The 20,565-nt window shown below is 45.8% G+C and overlaps 1 protein-coding gene across 3 annotated transcripts; it reads right to left on the minus strand.

Annotated features, from left to right (window-relative positions):
- Positions 1–631: 631 nt before the first annotated feature.
- Positions 632–20,489, minus strand: LOC110530974 (RB1-inducible coiled-coil protein 1). Of its 3 annotated transcripts, XM_036986115.1 has the most exons (24): positions 20,098–20,489; positions 18,531–18,663; positions 18,290–18,416; positions 17,932–18,102; positions 16,024–16,226; positions 13,627–14,053; positions 13,256–13,426; positions 12,870–13,054; positions 12,496–12,682; positions 12,226–12,307; positions 12,034–12,098; positions 11,820–11,923; positions 11,420–11,552; positions 9,379–11,306; positions 8,032–8,224; positions 6,920–7,028; positions 6,417–6,732; positions 5,825–5,879; positions 4,315–4,362; positions 2,560–2,618; positions 2,198–2,325; positions 1,768–1,856; positions 1,472–1,571; positions 632–1,344 (listed from the first exon to the last, which is right to left on the minus strand). In XM_036986115.1, exons 2-23 carry the CDS (start codon positions 18,599–18,601, stop codon positions 1,494–1,496), a joined length of 4,929 nt encoding a protein of 1,642 aa, XP_036842010.1. In that variant the 5' UTR covers positions 18,602–18,663; positions 20,098–20,489; the 3' UTR covers positions 632–1,344; positions 1,472–1,493. The 3 variants fall into 3 exon arrangements, with proteins under 3 accessions (XP_036842010.1, XP_036842011.1, XP_036842009.1); XM_036986116.1 differs by having other exon boundaries at positions 632–1,571; positions 1,768–1,838; positions 20,098–20,488; XM_036986114.1 differs by having other exon boundaries at positions 632–1,571; positions 20,098–20,488.
- Between the last annotated feature and the right edge of the window lie 76 nt (positions 20,490–20,565).

Raw genomic sequence — 20,565 nt, forward strand, 5'->3', positions numbered from 1 at the left:
TTTCCAAACCAATGATTTCTGAAACAACTGCTATTATCAAAACGTTACACATTTTCTTTGTCTATTTGTCATTTTTCAATTGGTCATACTGGTGGGGGAAAACACCATGCCATTAAATCCATAGCAATAAAGAGCCTTTTTCTTTGGTCTCTTATCAATGATTTTGTTGTTGTACAATGAAAATATTCTAATTAAATGTCCTTAGATAGTGAGCATTAATATTGGCCTACTATATTTCCTGAAGAGCCAACAAACCAGGTTTTAAAACAGGCAGGTTGTCACTGAGTGTAATGAATGCGTTGCTCATCCTTTCACTACAGAAGTAGCATTTTCCTTCCTATGTCCTTATGAGCATTCCAAAGGCAGGATCAGCTCAGTGATATGATTTCTATAAATGATCTTCCACTGCAATCCTCATGTGCCGTCAGAGGTATATTCGATATATGAAAATCTCTCTAATGTTGCACTTTGAGATGTTGCTCATCATGGAAATGTTATGTATTGCATCTTTTTAAAACATTGTCTATCTGTCATGTCTTTATGTCTATATTTTGTGTGTAAATATTTTGTAAACCACCAATGCTCTTACGGGTGAGTATTTTAGTTATGTATAGAAAAAAACAGTGCAGTATAGTTTTTTGGGGTCAATCTTTTATTGTTTCAAAACTCCAAACTCTTTTACAATACAGTCATTTATTGTTACTTGTGTAATTTGAATGATGGGTAATGTACAATGTCATCCAGTAATGAAACACGGTCACAAGCAAAGTATTCCATTCTACATATCAATATTCTATGATAGCGGGAAGTTGAGCTGTTGTAGTTCATTTTTATGTATTTATTTTATTTGACAGCACAATTCCTTCCCTTTTGAATCAACAAAAAGCGTTGTTTTTTTGAAAGTGCGTTTTCAAGGATTGTAATGACGACCGCTTTCACCAGTCGGCTAAAATGTACATGTCAGTATTAACACAGGGCCATACTGCGCTGTGAGTAACAAACAGCATTGACTACACTTCCAACTACGACATTTAACTGGATAAGTGCAATCAAAGAAAATATATCAATATGCATGCCATGAACATTCCTTCATAAACATTTATAATAAATGTATATTTTCATTTGTTGTTGGTAATGATACAGTATTTTCCACAAAGAGGACAAATGCTGATAATGAATGATAACTAAATATATAAACATCCAAATACGTTTTGTTCAATTTACACACAGGTATTAAAGGCTTTCTGCCAGTGTTTAGGGCCATGCCCTAATAAAGAAATAATGTTTGGTCCACAATAACAAATCTTCTGGATTAAAAAGAGAGAGGGTTGATGGGGTGTTGAACTGAAAGCCCAAATAACAGCATGATTATTATCTTTTTTTTTTTCCATGTTCAAGTTGATAAGAGATGTATTTATGAATTATGTATGATGTGAGAGTCTATTTAAAACTTTATTCAATATAAACATACATTTTAGCATAACTTGGCTATATTATACTTTCTTGTTCCATGAAACAGCTTTCACCCTGTAGAACTTGGTGCCCAAAGGAACTTTGAACCGGTTTTGAGCCTAAAGGAAACAGTCACCACATAGATGTTCTTAAAACGTCGCCATTTGATTGTTGATTATTTTAGTCGGTTATTAATTTACTATTATAATTATCATTTTACCTTCTTTAATGACAATCTATATTAAGAAAAGCTACTGTGCTATACTACTGGACTATTAAATGACTATTACAATTCATTACCTATATACTAATTACCTTTTTCGCCTGGCAATATTCCTTCTCCATCACTTTTCCAAGAACCCACGGCCGTCTTGAGGCTCCTGATGCTGAAGTAAACATAGGATCTGTCAGTGATTGACAGAATAAAACCAATACAATCAATACACACAAACATTTTGACATAGGTTACGCCAATTCAGTTGTCCAAGTTAATCAATTCACCAATAGTTAGAGTTTGTAAAGAGGAGATAAATGCTTGTTTTGCACAACTTGTTCTACAAAACATATCTTCTTTTATACAATAACTTTGTATAATTGTATATTTTATATTGTATGCAACTTTGTCTCTACGCAACAAAAGTTAAAATTGTATATAACTTTGTATATTATAACTTAGTAAGTAAATATTCTATAATAACTTAGCTACATATTGTTTTTTAAGTGTAGGCTATGATGATTGTCTGACCTGGTTTGAGGTCCAGGGCCGTGAGGGACTCGGAGTGGAGGAAGTACAGGGTGGGACCCACGGTGAACAGTACATAGTTGTCATGCCTTTCATCTAGGATGATCAGAACCAAGTCACCAACCTGGAAACTGAAAAGGACAGAGGTCAACCTTGACACAAAATGGGGCTAGATACAACAAAAGGATGAACCAGATATTAAGAGACAAAAATGAAATAAAAAACACAAATAAAAAAGCTTTGATCTTCATACTGCTGAAAAACAGAGATTTGCTGGAGAATTTTTTTACAAAGGAGAAAATGTACAAGCACTGTATCTACACACTCTACACATCAGCACTTATGTGGCAATCTTATAAGCTTACTCTCTGATGGCGATTTTCTCTGAATGCCGTGACGACACCGAGGACATGCTTTGAGACATCTACAAAGAGAGAAAGGTAATGGTTGTTATGAGTGAGTATGATCTTCTTGACACTGCTGGTCATGGATGCTTTCCTAGTCTGACTGATCTTTGCATGGCAGCTGTCAATACCACCACCGTATGGCGTGAAATGTATTTGCTGGAACATATACGTTTTGGCACTTATTTTTATGCTATTTTTTTTTTAGGTATGTGTGCAATAGTGGTGCAATATGTTTAAATGCCTGAAGGACTGCATTGATTTTCCTTTTGATGAAGGAAGTTACTGTTCGGGCTCAGAAATCTCCTAGGTCTGCTGGACAGGGACATAAGCTTTGATGCTACTGCCATCTAGTGGTGCTGGGGTAAAATAGACTGGGGTACACTGACAATACCTGCGTCTAAGCTAAATGAATTAAAATGGGATATACACTAATACAGTTTATTAGGTACTCCACACCATTCATAAAAATGGTTAGCTCCAACAGACAGTGAGTCACGTGGCCGTGGCTTGCTATATAACACAGGCAGACAGGCGGAGAGGCATTCAGTTACTGCTCGAGTGAACATTAGATGGGGCAAAACAAGTGACCTAAGCAACTTTTGAGCATGGTATGATCGTCAGTGGCAGGTGCTCGTGTTCCAGTATCTCAGAAATTGCCGGCCTACTGGGTTTTTCACGCACAACAGTGTCTAGGGTTTACAGAGAATGGTGCGACTACCAAAAAACATCCACGCAGCAGCAGTCCTGTGGGAGAAAACAGCTCGTTGACGAGAGGTCGAAGGAGATTGGCAAAAATCGTGTAAGCTAATAGGCGGGTCAAAAATGGGCAAATAACGGCGCCGTACAACAGTGGTGTGCAGAACAGCATCTTGGAACGCACAACTCGTCAGTCCTTTCAAAAGGACGGGCAATTCCAGCAGACGACCATACTGGGTTCCACTCCTATCAGCTAAAAACAAAAAGAAGCAGCTCCAGTGGCACACTAACACCAACACTGGACAATTGAAGAAATGAAAAACAGAATCCCAGTTCCTGTTGCGTGATGCTGATGGCAGTCAGGATTTGGCCTAAGCAGCATGAGTCCATGGCCCCATCCATCCTGTTGTCAATGATCCAGGCTGGTGGCAGTAGTGTAATGATGTGGGGAATGCTTTCCTGGCACAGGTTAGGTCCCTTGATATCAATTGAGCAATGTTCCCATGCCCTGAAGAATTCAGGCTGTTCTGGAGGCAAAGGGGGGTCCGACACAGTACAATATGGGTGTACCCAACAAACTGGCCAATGAGTGTATATCCATAAGTAGCAAGGCGATAGTAAACATGCTATCCCCCACAAATGATGCAGTGCCAATTAGTGACAATTCAAGCTCAAACGGTACAGGATATACGGATGCTGAATGTTTAGAATTTCAGTTGATTCCTATAGGAATGTCTACGGCAAAACGCATCATTCACCCAAGTTTAATCAAAATCGGTCCGGTGTTGTCTGACATATCGCGTGTGACTAACGTACAAAACGTACCGAGACAGATGCACAGTCCCCTCCCCGATTTCATCGTGGGGGACAACTACACACATGGAAACCATGTGAAAAATGTATGTATCAAGAAATTGCAATATCTGGTTGTTTTTTTGCCCTAGAACAGTTAAACATTATATTAATGGCAACATTTCCACATTTTCTAAATCAGTCATCAAATTGAATCAAACCTACCAGTCTTTGACTGAGGCGCTTGTTTTCCTCTTCCTTCATATGTAAAGTCTGAAAGGACAAAAAAAAATGATAAAAATCCAAATAACTTCACAGATCGTCATTGTAAAGGGTTTAAACACTGTTTCCCATGCTTGTTCAATGAACCATAAACAATTAATGAACATGCACCTATGGAACGGTCGTTAAGACACTAACAGCTTACAGACAGTAGGCAATTAAGGTCACAGTTATGAAAACTTCGGACACTAAAGAGACCTTTCTACTGACTCTGAAAAACACCAAAAGAAATATGCCCAGGGTCCCTGCTCATCTGTGTGAACGTGCCCGAGGAATACAGCAAGGAGGCATGCAGATGTGGCCAGGGCAATAAATTGCAATGTCTGTACTGTGAGACGCCAAAGACAGCGCTACAGGGAGACAGGACGGACAGCTGATCGTCCTCGCAGTGGCAGAGCACGTGTAACAACACCTGCACAGGATCGGTACATCCGAACATCACACCTGTGGGACAGGTACAGGATGGCAACAACTGCCCGAGTTACACCAGAAACGCACAATCCCTCCTCAGTGCTTAAACTGTCCACAATAGGCTGAGAGAGGCTGGATTGAGGGCTTGTAGGCCTGTTGTAAGGCAGGTCCTTCCCAGACACCTATGCGCACAAACCCACCGTTGCTGTACCAGGCAGGACTGGCAAAAAGTGCTCTTCACTGACGAGTCGCGGTTTAGTCTCACCAGGGGTGATGTTCGGATTTGGAGGTGGAGGGTCCGTTATGGTCTGGAGCGGTGTGTCACAGCATCATTGGACTGAGCTTGTTGTCATTGCAGGCAATCTCAATGCTGTGTGTTACAGGGAAGACATCCTCCTCCCTCATGTAGTACCCTTCCTGCAGGCTCATCCTGACATGACCCTCCAGCACGACAATGCCACCAGCCATACTGCTCGTTCTGTGCGTGATTTCCTGCAAGACAGGAATGTCAGTGTTCTGCCATGGCCAGCCAAGAGCCCAGATCTCAATCCCATTGAGCACATCGGGGACCTGTTGGATCGGAGGGTGAGGGCTGGGGCCTTTCGCCCCAGAAATGTCTGGGAACTTGCAGGTGCCTTGGTGGAAGAGTGGGGTAACATCTCACAGCAAGAACTGCCAAATCTGGTGCAGTCCATGAGGAGGAGATGCACTGCAGTACTTAATGCATCTGGTGGCCACACCAGATTCAGATTGTTACTTTTGATTTTGACCCCCCCCCCCTTTGTTCAGGGACAAATTATTCAATTTCTGTTAGTCACATGTCTGTGGAACTTGCTCAGTTTATGTCTCAGTTGTTGAATCTTAAGTTCATACAAATATTTACACACGTTAAGTTTGCTGAAAATAAACACAGTTGACAGTGAGAGAACATTTATTTTTATTGCTGAGTTTAGATCCTGTTAGTATTGTAATTCCTCATTCAATGAGCCCAACTTCCTCCGGTTCCATTTAGAAGATTTATGTCATACAGGTGTCTACTCACCCTCTCAAGTAACAGTATCCGCTGTTTCTCCTCGGACATCATCAGGATGTTATCGCTGATAAGGAAACAACGGACGAATAATCAGATCACTGTGGTGACAACAAATTCTTACTCTGAAATATGAAGATTCAACAAACATAAATATTAATTTAGAGTGACCTTCTCTGGGGTAATAATGATTACTAGCCTGCTTGATTGTAGTTAAAAGTAAAAAATAAATTAATAACTTACATTTTCCAATCCTAGCCTCCCTTGTTCTGTCTTATTTGTCCTCACATTGTCCATCCTTGTCTGGCAATCTCAAGCAAGTACTTTCAACATCCTTCTTAATCTTTTACACATTAAAACTGACATGCTACTACTATCTTCAACATTATTCTTTGACAGCTTACAACGTCTATTCACAAATTGGTCTAATGCCTTTCAAAGGCCGCCACTGTCCTCAGTTCAACCAAATACCATTAGACAAATATTTTGACAAGTAGATATGTCAAAGCTTAACTTATTTCTATAAAATGACAGATTCATTGCGATGTTCGGGGTTATTATGAGTCACTGTTTATTGGACTATTTATGTTTGGGAGATGCTTACTGTACGGTCACCATACTGGCCTCCACAGCTGAGTCCACCTTGTCGTCCTCTCTGATGGCGGCCACAGAGGCAGGTCTGTCGGTGTCAAGGAAGGGCTCCGAGTAGCAGGCTCCAGCCCCAAACTCAACTTCAGTCCCAGGACCAGGACAATGCCCAGGTCCAGGCCCGGCTCCAGTGGGCTCCAGAGCTAAGAGGTTAGGGCTGTAGTAGGCCGAGGACACCAGGGCGGTGCTGCGCAGCCGGTTCAGGTCCTCCTCCAACTGCTTCTTCTCCTGCATGACGATGGCTCGGTCTTCAGACAGTGTCTCTATTAGACCTGGAGACACACAGTGAACATATCAGGATGAATGGACTGCAGCCAGACTGACTTTCAATACAATCAACCAACATATTCAAGGGTTGAACAAACCACAAACCAATAACAGCATAGAAAATGCAATCTAGTTTCAGTATATCCAGCACATTAAGTTTTCAGAAGGCAGAAATCATTGTCTGTCCTGTACCTTTGTCCTTCTCCTGTTGCTGGGTAACCTTCCGCAGCTTCTCTGTCAGATCATTGATGATCTGTTCCTTTTTCAGCTTCTCTCTCGTCAGCACAGTGTTGAAGTTAGTCTGGGGAGGGAGGAGGGGGAAATTAGGCTTTCAGATGCTGCTACTGCATTGTCTGGGAGGTAAGTTAACACACAGTGAGGCAGTCACAGAGGACAAAGAACTACCAGACAGGTGACAGGCTCAGTGAGTCAACTGAGGGTTGAGTCATGGCTCAGAACAATAGACCACAATCAAGCCTGCTCACTTTAGCATAAGACCTTAGGCTAGCTAGGAGGACCTTAGGCTAGCTAGGAGGACCTTAGGCTAGCTAGGAGGACCTTAGGCTAGCTAGGAGGACCTTAGGCTAGCTAGGAGGACCTTAGGCTAGCTAGGAGGACCTTAGGCTAGCTAGGAGGACCTTAGGCTAGCTAGGAGGACCTTAGGCTAGCTAGGAGGACCTTAGGCTAGCTAGGAGGACCTTAGGCTTTACCAAGCCGATAATTATAATAATAATTTATAGAAATAGTACAAAAATATATATTTGTGGGGCAGAATGTGTTCTCACCAATGTTTCTAACTTGTTCTAACGGCTTTTTACTCCCAACAATATGGTTAAGGCTTAACCACGTTACACCAAGAGGGTCACACAGTGGCCAGTATCATATTCCCATTTGGACTGCTCCCCAGCAAGCAAGACAACATGAGAACACTGTGCTCTAATTATAATACACACATACTGCCCCACAGACCTGCTTCATTAAGGGGCGACTAAGACTTAGTAGTAGTGATGTAATGGAGTATTTGAAGAATTTTAGATATTGGTCACTAGTAGTCAGTTTGTTTGCAGTTGCCAGTGGATCACAATTAGACCTACTTAGTGGAAAGCTAATTGGAGACAAACCCTAAAAAACGGAAACATTTGGCTAACAATTAGATAAAAGCTAAACCTTTTAGGCAGACAAACGACAGAGTATATGATTTAAATTGTAGTGTATCTAGATAGGTGCTGCTCCTAGATTTGGTGCTGATCAATATTGACAGAGGAATCTTCTGAAGATCTGGGGAGGACTAGCCTAACACTGACCTGTTGTTCTGCAATGAGGGAGGTCTTGAGGTTCTGCATCTCCTCGTTCTTCCTCCTCTCCAGGAGCTCCAGCTGGGTGTGCAGCGAGGCTGTCTCCTGCTGCAGATGCTCCTGCAATGCAGAGTCCAGGGAGAGAGGAGCCCCTGCATCAGACCCCCGACCCTCTGCCTGTACCTCCGACAACCCTGCCTCTCTGAGGGACACACACAGACACAAGTAACAGGCAGACAGACACAGACACAAGTAGGAGGCAGACAGACACAGACACAAGTAGCAGGCGGACAGACACAAGTAGCAGGCGGACAGACACAAGTAGCAGGCGGACAGACACAAGTAGCAGGCGGACAGACACAAGTAGCAGGCGGACAGACACAAGTAGCAGGCGGACAGACACAAGAAGCAGACGGACAGACACAAGTAGCAGGCAGGCAGACAGAGAGACGCGGGCAGACAGAGAGACGCGGGCAGACAGAGAGACGCGGGCAGACAGAGAGACGCGGGGCAGACAGAGACGCGGGCAGACAGAGACGCGGGCAGACAGAGAGGCGGGCAGACAGAGGCGGGCAGACAGAGAGACGCGGGCAGACAGAGAGGCGGGCAGACAGAGAGACGCGGGCAGACAGGCAGACAGAGACACAGGCAAGCAGACAAAGACACAGGCAGGCAGGCAGACAGTGATACAGGCAGGCAGGCAGGCAGGCAGACAGACACAGGCAGGCAGGCAGACAGAGACACAGGCAGGCAGGCAGACAGAGACACAGGCAGGCAGGCAGACAAAGACACAGGCAGGCAGGCAGACAGAGACACAGGCAGGCAGGCAGACAGAGACACGGGCAGGCAGGCAGAGACACAGGCAGGCAGGCAAACAGAGACACAGGCAGAGACACACACACACCAGGTCAAAATAAATACTAACTCCTCACAATTTAAACTCACATTAATCCCTTTGGCAACAGGTATGTCAAAAACATCCAACCACATGCATGCTTGAAACAGTATACTGTACAAGCGCTGGTTTCCCCTAGCATTTAACACAGGCCCTTTTTTCATGATGAAAACATTGCACTTAGCGGTACCACAACCCAAAATGCAGCTATGCCACATTACAAAAGTGCTATTTTCAGCGTAAACTACAGCTCACTGAAGTCAACACAGACTGAAGTCTGGGTGGGATTCACTCAAATGTTTGCTATATTAGATACAGTATATCACATGGAGAAGCTAATGTTACAGCTAATAATGATCTGTATAAATAGTTACCTTCTTCATTACAAGGTGAATGACATGTTTATACCAAATCACTGTTTAATGCAAGTAGAGAGCAGTGGGGCATTCATCAGCTCTTACCTTTCAGAGGATTGTCTTTCCTGAAGGTCACATTCAAGTTGTCTAATTTTGTCTGACAGTCTTTTCTCCATCTCCACCTTCTGTTGCTTTAAGTCTTTAAGGTCATCTGGTACAGCAGCCTTCAAGGCCTTCTCTTTCTCCAAACGTTCCTGGGCTGTTTGTGTGTCCTGCTCTATTCTTTTGGCGAGCAGGTCGTTCTCCACCTGCAAATCGCAGATAACAGTCCTTAAGTGTTGTTCCTGTTCCTCAGAACTCCCCCGCTGCTTCTCCTTATCTTCGCACAGTGCCACTGTCTGCAAGTCGAGGTCTCGCTGGAGGTTCTGCAGCTGCTCAATGCGGCTCTTCTCGGCGTCCAGGGTCTGCTGCTGCAGGGCGGTCAGCTCTCTGTGGAGTTGGTTCCTCTCCTCTTCGTGCCTGTCCACCAACTCAGAGATACACTGGTCCTTCTCCATCAGCCTCCTCAGCTCAGCCAGGTCGGTCTCGTACTCCTCGTTCTTGGCTTGCAGCTGCCTGTTAACCTTGGCTAGCTGATCGCTGAGGGACTGGGTCTCAGCCTCCACGGTGGCCTTCCCCACATTGGCCTCCTGCTGCCCCTGCTTGGCCTCCTCGTACAGCAGCCTCACCTCCTCTGTCTCAGACTCCTTAAGGGCCAGCTCCACCTCCAGCTTGCAGCGCAGGTCAGCCAGCTCAATGACCCGGGCCTCCAGGTCCCTCAGCTGGCAGTCCCTCTCTGTCAGGGTGGCGGTGTGCAGGTCAGTGACCTCGCTCAGCTTGGCCCTGTTCTCTGTGGCCAGATGCTCCAGGGCCTCCTGGTTCTCCCGGGCCAGGGTATCTAGCTGGGCCTGGTGCTGATGCCTCATCCTCTCCTCCAGCTCCTGCAGGTGGGACTGCTGGGCCCCCTCCAGCTCCTGGCGGATCTTCTGCTGGCCGCGCTCGATCTCAATGTGCAGTGTCTCCAGCTGGCTGGCCAGGGAGTCTCTGGAGGCAGCCAGGGTCTGCACCTCTTGGGCCTGATCGCTGATCTTCTGCTCCAGGACCCTGGCCTTTTGAGTGTGTCCGTTCTGTGCCTCGGCCCAGTCCTCTCTCTCGACCTCCAGCTGGGTGAGCTCCTTCTTCTTGTGCTCCAGCAGCCCCTCCAGTTCCAGCATGGTCCGCTGCACGTCTTTCACAATGTTCTTGTTGACCTGGTTCTCTTCCATCAGGGCCTGAAGCTGATTCTCGTGGTCCTGCTGCAGGGAGAGGAGCTTGGCCTGGTGCTCCTCCTCCTCTCTCTTACGGATGGTGTCCACCATGTTGCGCACCTCAATGGTCATGGTCTTCAGGGCGAAGCCAAAGTCTCGCTGCTCCTTCAGCAGCAGGTCTCTGTGGCGGTACAGGTCATCCTTGACGCTCCGCAGGTTGGTCTGGGACTCCTCGGCAGCAGTGCGGTACTTCTCCATGCTCAGCTTTAGCGCGGCCATCTTGGAGTTCTCCCTCTCTAAAGTGGTGGTGTCATGCATGCGCTTGCTGTCGATGGCGTTGATGACCGAAGAGTACAGCGACTCCACCATCATCCCTGGGCTGGTGGGGTCGCTGATGGGGGTGGGCGAGTTTTCGATCACAAACTCGTTGACCGCCGACATGAAGTCTGACTCGGGGCTCTCAGCCAGGGAGTCTAGGTCCAGGGAACCGGCCTGCTGCAGGACAGGGTCCATGTTGGGGTGGCCAATGGTCTCAAAGTCAAAGGTTTGGGCGTCGATGCTGTCTGGGGACAGGTCCTCCAGCGTGGTGGGGCCGTGGCCAGGGAGGGGCTGGCAGAGTGGGCCCGGGAGACTGAGAGAGGATGGGGTCATGGAGGAGGTAAAGGTGGTCCCCGGGGTGCTGTTGGACCGCGTGGTTAACGGGGTCACCGCTGCCGTGGATCTCTGAGCACTCTGGCTGCACGACACCTGGAGGAACAGAAATGAGAAGGGGAGTGAGTGAAGAATATGCAATTAAGGGACAGTGATCTCTGTGCTTTGGGATTATTTCCAGTGCATATTCCATTGTAGATTGTGATTACCCTTTGTTCGCTCAGTAAGTCAGTGATAGTTCGAGACATCTCGTCCACACTGGCAGCTTGAGTAGCTAGCACCAACTGTTGAAGCATCTCCACGTGCTGGTGCAAAGGCTCAAAGTCACACAGTGTTGGAAGCCTGGGGAAAAGTACCAGGTTTATTGCACTGCATATTGGGTTATTGCACTGCATATTGGGTTATTGCACTGCATATTGGGTTATTGCACTGCATAGTGGGTTATTGCACTGCATAGTGGGTTATTGCACTGCATAGTGGGTTATTGCACTGCATAGTGGGTTATTGCACTGCATATTGCAACAGATAATACAGTTCACAAGTTAGTAAAACGTAAGGCAGGCATGCCTGGTTATTGCTTCACGATGCACGAGAGAAACCACGGCCTACCTGAGGAAAGGCTGCACCTCTGTAGGACAACAGGTCTTTAAGTACTGCAGGTCACCAAGGGAAATATCTGGAAGCTCAAAGTCAAACTTTCTGGGCTTTCGCGTCTACACGATAAAAGAGGGATAAACAACAAAAACAAGAAAAATTGATTAGATTACAATATTTTGGGAATTAAATAGATGTTTAAAAAAAACGCAATTGACTGACTACTTACACAAAATGAAGTGGGGGGCCATGAGTCAAGTCCTCTAAACAAGCGATTTCTGAGAAAAGATTTCCCTGCAAAGAGGATCACAGAGCTTTATGTCAGCTCAGCTGTTGGTAGGAATGAACGTATGTTAATTTCAGAGGGGACACTCGTTAAATATCATCAAATGGGATTTTTTTTTTAAATAAAGGAACTTACTGAACAACTTGCCAAACGTTTCCCTTTTATACTTCTCAGTCTCATAGAGACGTTTTCCATCCTTCACGAGAGCACAGGCCCACTGAGGAGAGAGAGAAGAACAGAAGAGCAGAACTTACAACATTTCCCCTCCAATTTGAGTTTCACCGCATATCTGTAGGCCCAGCTGGAGGTTGAGGGTTGTTTCAGGTCTGCAAGTTGGAACTGAGGGGAGATGTGGGTTGGGATTGGGTTTTGAGAAGTGGTCACATGATGGTCCTGTGCTCTGACCTCTCTGTAGTGACCTATGAAGATCTTCCGGCGGACCACCTCCACCACGGCCAGGCAGTACATCTGAGGCACGGTGCTGAGGGCGTCCACCACCCGGACCCTCTCCATCAGCTCTGTCAGCAGCCTCAGCAAGGCCTGCAGCTTCTCTCCGTCCTGATCCGCGTGCAGCATCACATAGCAGCACCATCTACATTCACAGTGGCCAGGGTGCTTTAGCTTGGCTAAGTTAGCATTATTTCTACAGTGTTATCTTAGTTCGTTTCGTGCTTTCAATGACTGTATTCGACCAGTTACACATCTGGAATCAGTAGAGCAATTCGGTTCATTTCAAGAAGATGTTAATAAAACATGACACAGATGAACAGATGTCTTACTTGAGTCGAACTTGTAGGTTGTTCGCCAGTTCCTGTTTGGCAGTGGTGCACTTCTGTTTGATGTCCAGCAGCTTCCGGTGGTTGGTCAGCATGATCATCAGCTGGTTGGCGTGACTAAGACACAGGTCAGGCAGCACGGACGTATCCTTCAGGTTCTCAGCACGCTTCTGATTGGCCAGAAATCCCTAACAGCCAATAGATTGATTAATAGGGGAGTTTAGTTAGATTTCATGTACACATTTTCAACTAAAAGCTTGATTGCAATATACCGTAAATCATTTTATCAAGTGGTCATTTGAATGATTAGGCACATTTCTATTCAGTGTTTTATTCACTATTGGCATTTGGTACAATAACATAATTTAGATAATATTTATTTTGCTTACCTGAGCAAGTTCCTTCTGTTCATTCACCAACTTGTTACAGCTTGCTATCATTTGGTCTAGAGCGTATAACCTGTCTTCAAGACCTTTGATGGCTTTCATGTTCTGATTATCCAGTTTGGCTATCGTGTCTCGACATTCCGACAAGAATGGTTGAATGATCCGTGGGTCGAGCTGAAATAGAAAGGATGCTGTGGCTCCATCCGAACTGTTTCTGAATAAACTCTCATAACAGACTGTGGACTCGTGTTGATACAGAATTACACTGTGGAGTCATGGCAAGGCCACTGAGAGGCCTATTCAGTCACACATACACAAATACAGACAGGCAAAGTAAAGACAACATACAGACACAAACAACAACAGTGACTCACCCTATTGATGGAGTCAAAGCATTTCCTCACAACTGATTCCACATCATTGGGCCGGTCTTGAACGTTGATCCAGTCCAGCAGTGTGACGTTGAAGGACGGGGGATTGGCCCTCTCTGGAGAATCTGCCTCCTGAAGAGCTGCCCTCAGCCCACTACTGTCAGTCATCTCACTGCCTTCCTGGGCTTGGGCGGTGTCGGGTGAGCCCCCCGCCCCCGGAGCACAGACTGACATAGGTAACTTGGTGGAGCTCCTTTGTGTTTCGGTGGGGGTGGGGCAGAGCACAGAGTCAGTAGACTTCTCCTCCTCGGTCTCATCGGAGTCCTTGGCAGGAGTGGAGCAGGACTTCTCTAGACATTCCCTGTAGCTGTGGCGGGTCAGACACTCCAGTAGGGGGATCTTGGCCATGACTGAGACTGCTGTCCCCAGTCTAGAAAAGGACATGCCAAATCTCAGTTCACAACCATATAATTTAGATTTACATCTTTGGCTACAGATTAATTAATGCAAGTGTGGCAGGGGGAGGACACACACACACACACACAGACACACACACACACACACACACACACACACACACACAGACAGACCGAGAGAGAGGCAGACAGACCGAGAGAGAGCGAGAGAGATAGACCGACAGAGAGCGAGAGAGATAGACCGACAGAGAGCGAGAGAGATAGACCGACAGAGAGCGAGAGAGATAGACCGACAGAGAGTGAGAGAGATAGACCGACAGAGAGCGAGAGCGAGACAGAGCGAGACAGACCGAGAGCAAGAGAGAGACAGACCGAGAGCGAGACAGACAGACCGCGAGAGAGAGACAGGCCGAGCGCGAGAGAGAGAGACAGACAGAGACAGACCGATAGCGAGAGACAGACCGAGAGCGAGAGAGAGACCAAGAGAACGCGAGAGAGAGACAGAGAGAGCGCGAGAGAGAGACAGAGAGAGCGAGAGAGACAGACAGACAGGCCGAGAGCGAGACAGACACAGACAGACAGGCCGAGAGCGAGAGAGAGAGACAGACAGGCCGAGAGCGAGAGAGAGAGACAGACAGGCCGAGAGCGAGAGAGAGAGACAGACAGGCCGAGAGCGAGAGAGAGAGACAGACAGGCCGAGAGAGAGCGAGAGAGAGGCCGAGAGAGAGCGAGACAGACAGACCGGCCGAGAGCGAGAGAGACAGACAGACCGGCCGAGAGAGAGACAGACCGGGCGAGAGAGAGCGAGAGAGACAGACCGGGCGAGAGAGAGCGAGAGAGACAGACCGGGCGAGAGAGAGCGAGAGAGACAGACCGGGCGAGAGAGAGCGAGAGAGACAGACCGGGCGAGAGAGAGCGAGAGAGACAGACCGGGCGAGAGAGAGCGAGAGAGACAGACAGACCGGGCGAGAGAAAGCGAGAGAGACAGACCGGGCGAGAGAGAGAGAGACAGACCGGGCGAGAGCGAGAGAGACAGACCGAGAGACAGACAGACCCGACCGAGAGACAGACAGACCCGACCGAGAGACAGACAGACCCGACCGAGAGACAGACAGACCAGACCGAGAGACAGACAGACCAGACCGAGAGACAGACAGACCAGACCGAGAGACAGACAGACCAGACCGAGAGACAGACAGACCAGACCGAGAGACAGACAGACCAGACCGAGAGACAGACAGACCAGACCGAGAGACAGACAGACCGAGAGACAGACAGACCAGACCGAGAGACAGACAGACCAGACCGAGAGACAGACCAGACCGAGAGACAGACCAGACCGAGAGACAGACAGACCAGACCGAGAGACAGACAGACCGAGAGACAGACAGACACAGACAGGCCGAGTGCGAGACAGACAGACCGAGAGCGAGAGAGACAGACAGCCCGAGAGACAGATAGACCGAGAGACAGACAGACCGAGAGACAGACAGACCGAGAGACAGACAGACAAGCAGACACAGACAGACCGAGAGACAGACACAGACAGACCGAGAGAGACAGACAAACAGACACAGACAGACCGAGAGACAGACACAGACAGACCGACCGAGAGAGACAGAGAAAGAGTGTGTCTCAGTTGGTAGAGCATGGCCCTTGCAACACCAGAGTTGTGGGTTTGATTCCCACGAGGACCAGTTTGAAAGAAAAAAATTATAATATGAAAATGTATGCACTTAGTACAGTAAGTCAGTCTGGATAAGAGTGTCTGCTAAATTACTCAAACGTAATGAACATAATTAGTTGATGTGGTATGCCACACACAGAGAACTATAACCTGATACAGCCCTTTATCTGTGAGATACATTCATTTAACCTGAATAATTAATTGAAATTGAACCTATTGACTGAAGTATCACAGCAGGCCAACACATCCAAATTGCATTATTCACCCCCTTTAAAATGTATGCAGGGAGTCACTTACTTTGTCAGTTTCAATTTGATATCCTCAAAGTCTTGTTGATAATTCATGTATGCCGTGTCAAATTTCCACAGTAGCTTCTGATAGGACAGCGTGCAGTCATCCAGGTTGGCCATGATGGCAGCCCAGCCTTGGTGTTGGAGGTGTTCATCATGAACCAGGCGTTCGCAGAAAGAGCAAAGTTTCTTGGCAACTTCAAACATTTCCTAGAGAAGCATAATAAAAAGGTAGTCAGAAGTTTGATCACACAAAAAATGCCAAAACAATCATACACTTGATTAGCTACACTGCCCTTCTCTCAGCACATTTCAAAGCGGCAGGCTAAAGTTAAATCTAGACTTGGTTTCCTCTATTGTAATCGCTCCTCTTTCACCCCAGCTGCCAAACTAACCATGATTCAGATGACCATCCTACCCATGCTAGATTACGGAGACATAATTTACAGATCGCAGGAAAGGTTGCACTCGAGCGGCTACATGTTCTTCACCATACAGCCATCAGATTTGCCACCAAATCAAAGTTTATTTGTCATGTGCTTACTTACTGGCTCTAACCAATAGTGCAACAAATGTATTAGGTGAACAACAGGTAGGTAAAGAAATAAAACAACAGTAAAAGACAGGCTATATACAGTAGTGAGGCTATAAAAGTAGCGAGGCTACGTACAGACACCGGTTAGTCAGGCTGATTGAGGTAGTATGTACATGTAGATATGGTTAAAGTGGCTATGCATATATGATGAACAGAGAGTAGCAGTAGCGTGAAAGAGGGGATTGGCGGGTGGTGGGCGGGACACAAGGCAGATAGCCCGGTTAGCCAATGTGTGGGAGCACTGGTTGGTCGGCCCAATTGAGGTAGTATGTACATGAATGTATAGTTAAAGTGACTATGCATATATGATAAACAGAGAGTAGCAGCAGAGTAAAAAGAGGGGTTGGGGGGGGGGGGGGGGGGGGGGGGCACACAATGCAAATAGTCCGGGTAGCCATTTGATTACCTGTTCAGGAGTCTTATGGCTCGGGGGTAAAAACTGTTGAGAAGCCTTTTTGTCCTAGACTTGGTACTCCGGTACCGCTTGCCATGCGATAGTAGAGAGAACAGTCTGACTGGGGTGGCTGGGGTCGTTGACAATTTTTAGGGCCTTCCTCTGACACCACCAATGCTCCTTAAAGGACACATCACTGCATTCTATACTCCTCTGTAAAGGGGTAATTTCTGTATACCCATCGCAAGAACCACTGGTTGATGCTTATTTACAAAACCCTCTTAGGCCTCACTCCCCCCTATCTGAGATACCTACTGCAGCCCTCATCCTCCACATACAACACCCGTTCTGCCAGTCACATTCTGTTAAAGGTCCCCAAAGCACACACATCCATGATCGCTCCTCTATTCAGTTCGCTGCAGTTAGTGACTAGAACGAGCTGCAAACACACTCTCAAACTGGACTGTTTTATCGTAATCTCTTCATTCAAAGACTCAATCATGGACACGCTTACTGACAGTTGTGGCTGCTTCACATGATGTATTGTTGTCTCTACCTTCTTGCCCTTTGTGCTGTTGTCTGTGCCCAATAATGTTTGTACCACGTTTTGTGCTGCTACCATGTTGTGTTGCTGCCTTGCTATGTTGTTGCCTTAGGTCTCTCTTTATGTAGCATTGTGTTGTCTCTCTTGTCATGATGTGACAAGTCCCCGCAGCTCCCGTCCCCGCAGGAGGCCTTTTGCCTTTTGGTAGGCCGTCATTGTAAATAAGAATTTGTTCTTAACTGACTTGCCTAGTTAAATATAGGTTGAATAAAAAATAAAATACCCTTATTTTAATATTGAGTATGGTAAAGCAAGGTAGAGCGATATTGATGGCTTATTTTGAGAAAGTAGTAACTAGACCAGAAAGCAACAAAACATTTACCACAGCAAGTTGTGTTCGCGAGGCAACGGTGTGAAAGACTGCTGGCATCATTAGTGACTCCTCCACCTTGAGCTCCATCTCATTCTCAATAGAGAAGGTGGTTTTCGGGATAGTCGGAGCCCGGTCACACAAAATCATCTCTTTGTTGAACAGGAATATGGGGTTGGTGTCCTGGGAAACAAAATCAATGTGTCAACTTTGCACATCTGGAATTATGACATCCTTTTTTCCCCCCCGTCTTTCACAGAAAACTGCCATCAATCAAGTCAAAACCATCTCCTTTCTGCAACACAATCCACACCAAAAACACACAATCACCTCCAAAAACACACAATCATTCCAAATGATGCAAATTTACCGTGCCAGCACTGTAGCTGCAGACACGCCTCTCTGCAACCATACACTCCCCTCCATTCACAACCAGGACTTGATGCTGGGTTGCAATCTTGTACTTGACCTGGATGGCATGTTTGAGGTCCAACACTCTGCAAGAAGACAGGTTCAGAGAATGTTTTAATTTCCGCACAAATTACATTTTCCATAGAGACTAGTAGAAAATGGATAAGGATCATCTGAAAGATTAAATAAATGGGTCTTACGTTTGGACAGCAAGTTCTGTGTCAAATGTCAGAGTGCTTCCATTGTTGACCTGGAATACATACAACTTCATGTTGAATCCTCCAGCGATCTTCACACTCTTTTATCTTGATCATTTAGTCATTCAACACCATCCTGTGAAGATAAAAAAAGGTATTAGTAGCTAGGTATTTACTTTTGGTTGTGATTTTCTATACTGTTTACTATTCATACTACTGGAAGCTACCTTAAATTTTAGACAATTCATTCAAGTCTACCAAAGAGATTTATTGACACATAAACCACAATCTCTAGCTAATTTTCTTTGAGACAGTGGTCCTGTACAGGGAAGAAAACTAATCCCAAAAATATAATTACAAACTGGATGGTTCGAGACCTGAATGATTGGCTGACAGTTGTGGTATATGAGAAAACATTTATATTTACTGGTCTAACTACGTTGGTAACCAGTTTATAATAACAATAAGGCACCTCAGGTGTTTGTGATATATGGTCAAAATACCATCGCTAAGGGCTGTGTCCAGGCACTCCGCGTTGTTTCGTGTTTAAGAACAGCCCTTAGCCTGGTATATTGTCCCTTGGGCTTTATTGAGAAGATAACTAAAAAGCAGCCACACAGGTGGAGCTTCTAACCTAAACTAATTCAGTAGTTGCTTGAACTCAACTAAATAATGTTTAATTCAATTTGACAGCATCTGGCTAGTTCCAAAATGAATAGACGCGGCTACTTTCCTAGTTGGGCAAACGTTCATTGTCCAGCAAAATTATTATCAGGCGAAATTTACAATTAGACACTCACTAAATAGGCAGTCAGGGGGGGGTTAGCTACAGGCTGAGTCATGGTGGCTACTAGCTAGCAAGCAAAAGCTAACGTCGGCGAACTACATTGTAAACAAGACTGAGGACGCCTGTCTCACATTGAAACTGGTCTAGAAACAACAAGCAATATGGCTAGCTGCCAACTAAATTAGAGGTTTGATCAGCCAAACACAACAGACACGTAAAAACATTTGAAATACGCCCCGAGCTAGCGAACACACTGTGTACGTTAGCAAACTAGCTAACATGGCACGCACCATCGGGGATAACTAAATGATTTGTCTACATGTGAAACATGCCCGTATGGCTCTCCGCCGATCAAATACGAAGCCTTGACACCGTCGGCGGTGGCTAGCAAGCTTTAACGTTAACTCGCTATGCCTGCGTAATAGACCATTAACGTTAGTAGCTAACGCTAGCCAGCTATCTTGAAGTCAAGGTTGGACAAAATAAAAGGCAAAGAAAAGTACGAACTAAAGACAAGTTTACATCGATATAGCTATTTGGTTAATGAACTAACTAATAAATGTCTTAAATTCCTTTCCTCTGATGCTTCTCAGCAACTTAGCGTTGGCAGACGTTGCCTAACCACTACCTACTGTTAGCTAGTTTAGCTAACGTTGGCTAACTAACTAGCGTTATATTTCTGCAAGTTTACAACCATGACAGTGAATGGGTCCGCAAAGTGCCCTCTCCTATTTATATAAATGTTACATGACTGACATGTCTAACAATAAGACAAACTCTTACCTTTTTTGTTTAATCCCATCTCCTCCTCCGCCTTGGCGAGCTACCGGTAGCACGCTAACTTAGCTGGCTAGCTTGGTTTAGCTTTAACGGCATCGAGTTAGCTGACGTTACAAGCTAGCTGGATTTAGAAAGCTAGCCGACAATATAGCTAGCTGTGTGGAATGATTAGCTAGTCTGACTCAATCTTAGTTTTTACGATCGATTCATATTGCTATGTAACTACACATTTGCATGGTTTGTTACGGGTATCTTTTTTTGCCCAGGGTTATGTAACAAGACTTAAGGTTTATTTCAAGTAACGTTAGCTAGCAAGCTAACACCCTACTCTGCAGCTGTGTTTTGTTGTTGTCTTCGTCGTCACTGCACAGCAAGGTGCATTCTGGGAGAAGAAAAATTAATGGCTGTGTTTTGCTGCAACATGTGAAGGGGTGTGGTAGAGAGAGGCTCCACATAAACTGGGGACCTTTA

Source organism: Oncorhynchus mykiss, chromosome 8 (assembly GCF_013265735.2).
Source record: "Oncorhynchus mykiss isolate Arlee chromosome 8, USDA_OmykA_1.1, whole genome shotgun sequence".
Taxonomy (NCBI): Eukaryota; Metazoa; Chordata; class Actinopteri; order Salmoniformes; family Salmonidae; genus Oncorhynchus; species Oncorhynchus mykiss.

What these genes read in the sequence shown, in the direction of transcription:
- LOC110530974 (XM_036986115.1), bottom strand. Translation starts at nt 18,601, where the DNA reads ATGAAGTTGTATGTATTCCAGGTCAACAATGGAAGCACTCTGACATTT. An exon ending in ACAGAACTTGCTGTCCAAAC is followed by an intron (nt 18,417 to 18,530) that starts GTAAGACCCATT and finishes GTCTTCTTGCAG; the next exon opens with AGTGTTGGACCTCAAACATG. An exon ending in GAGGTGCAGCCTTTCCTCAG is followed by an intron (nt 11,553 to 11,819) that starts GTAGGCCGTGGT and finishes ACTTTTCCCCAG; the next exon opens with GCTTCCAACACTGTGTGACT.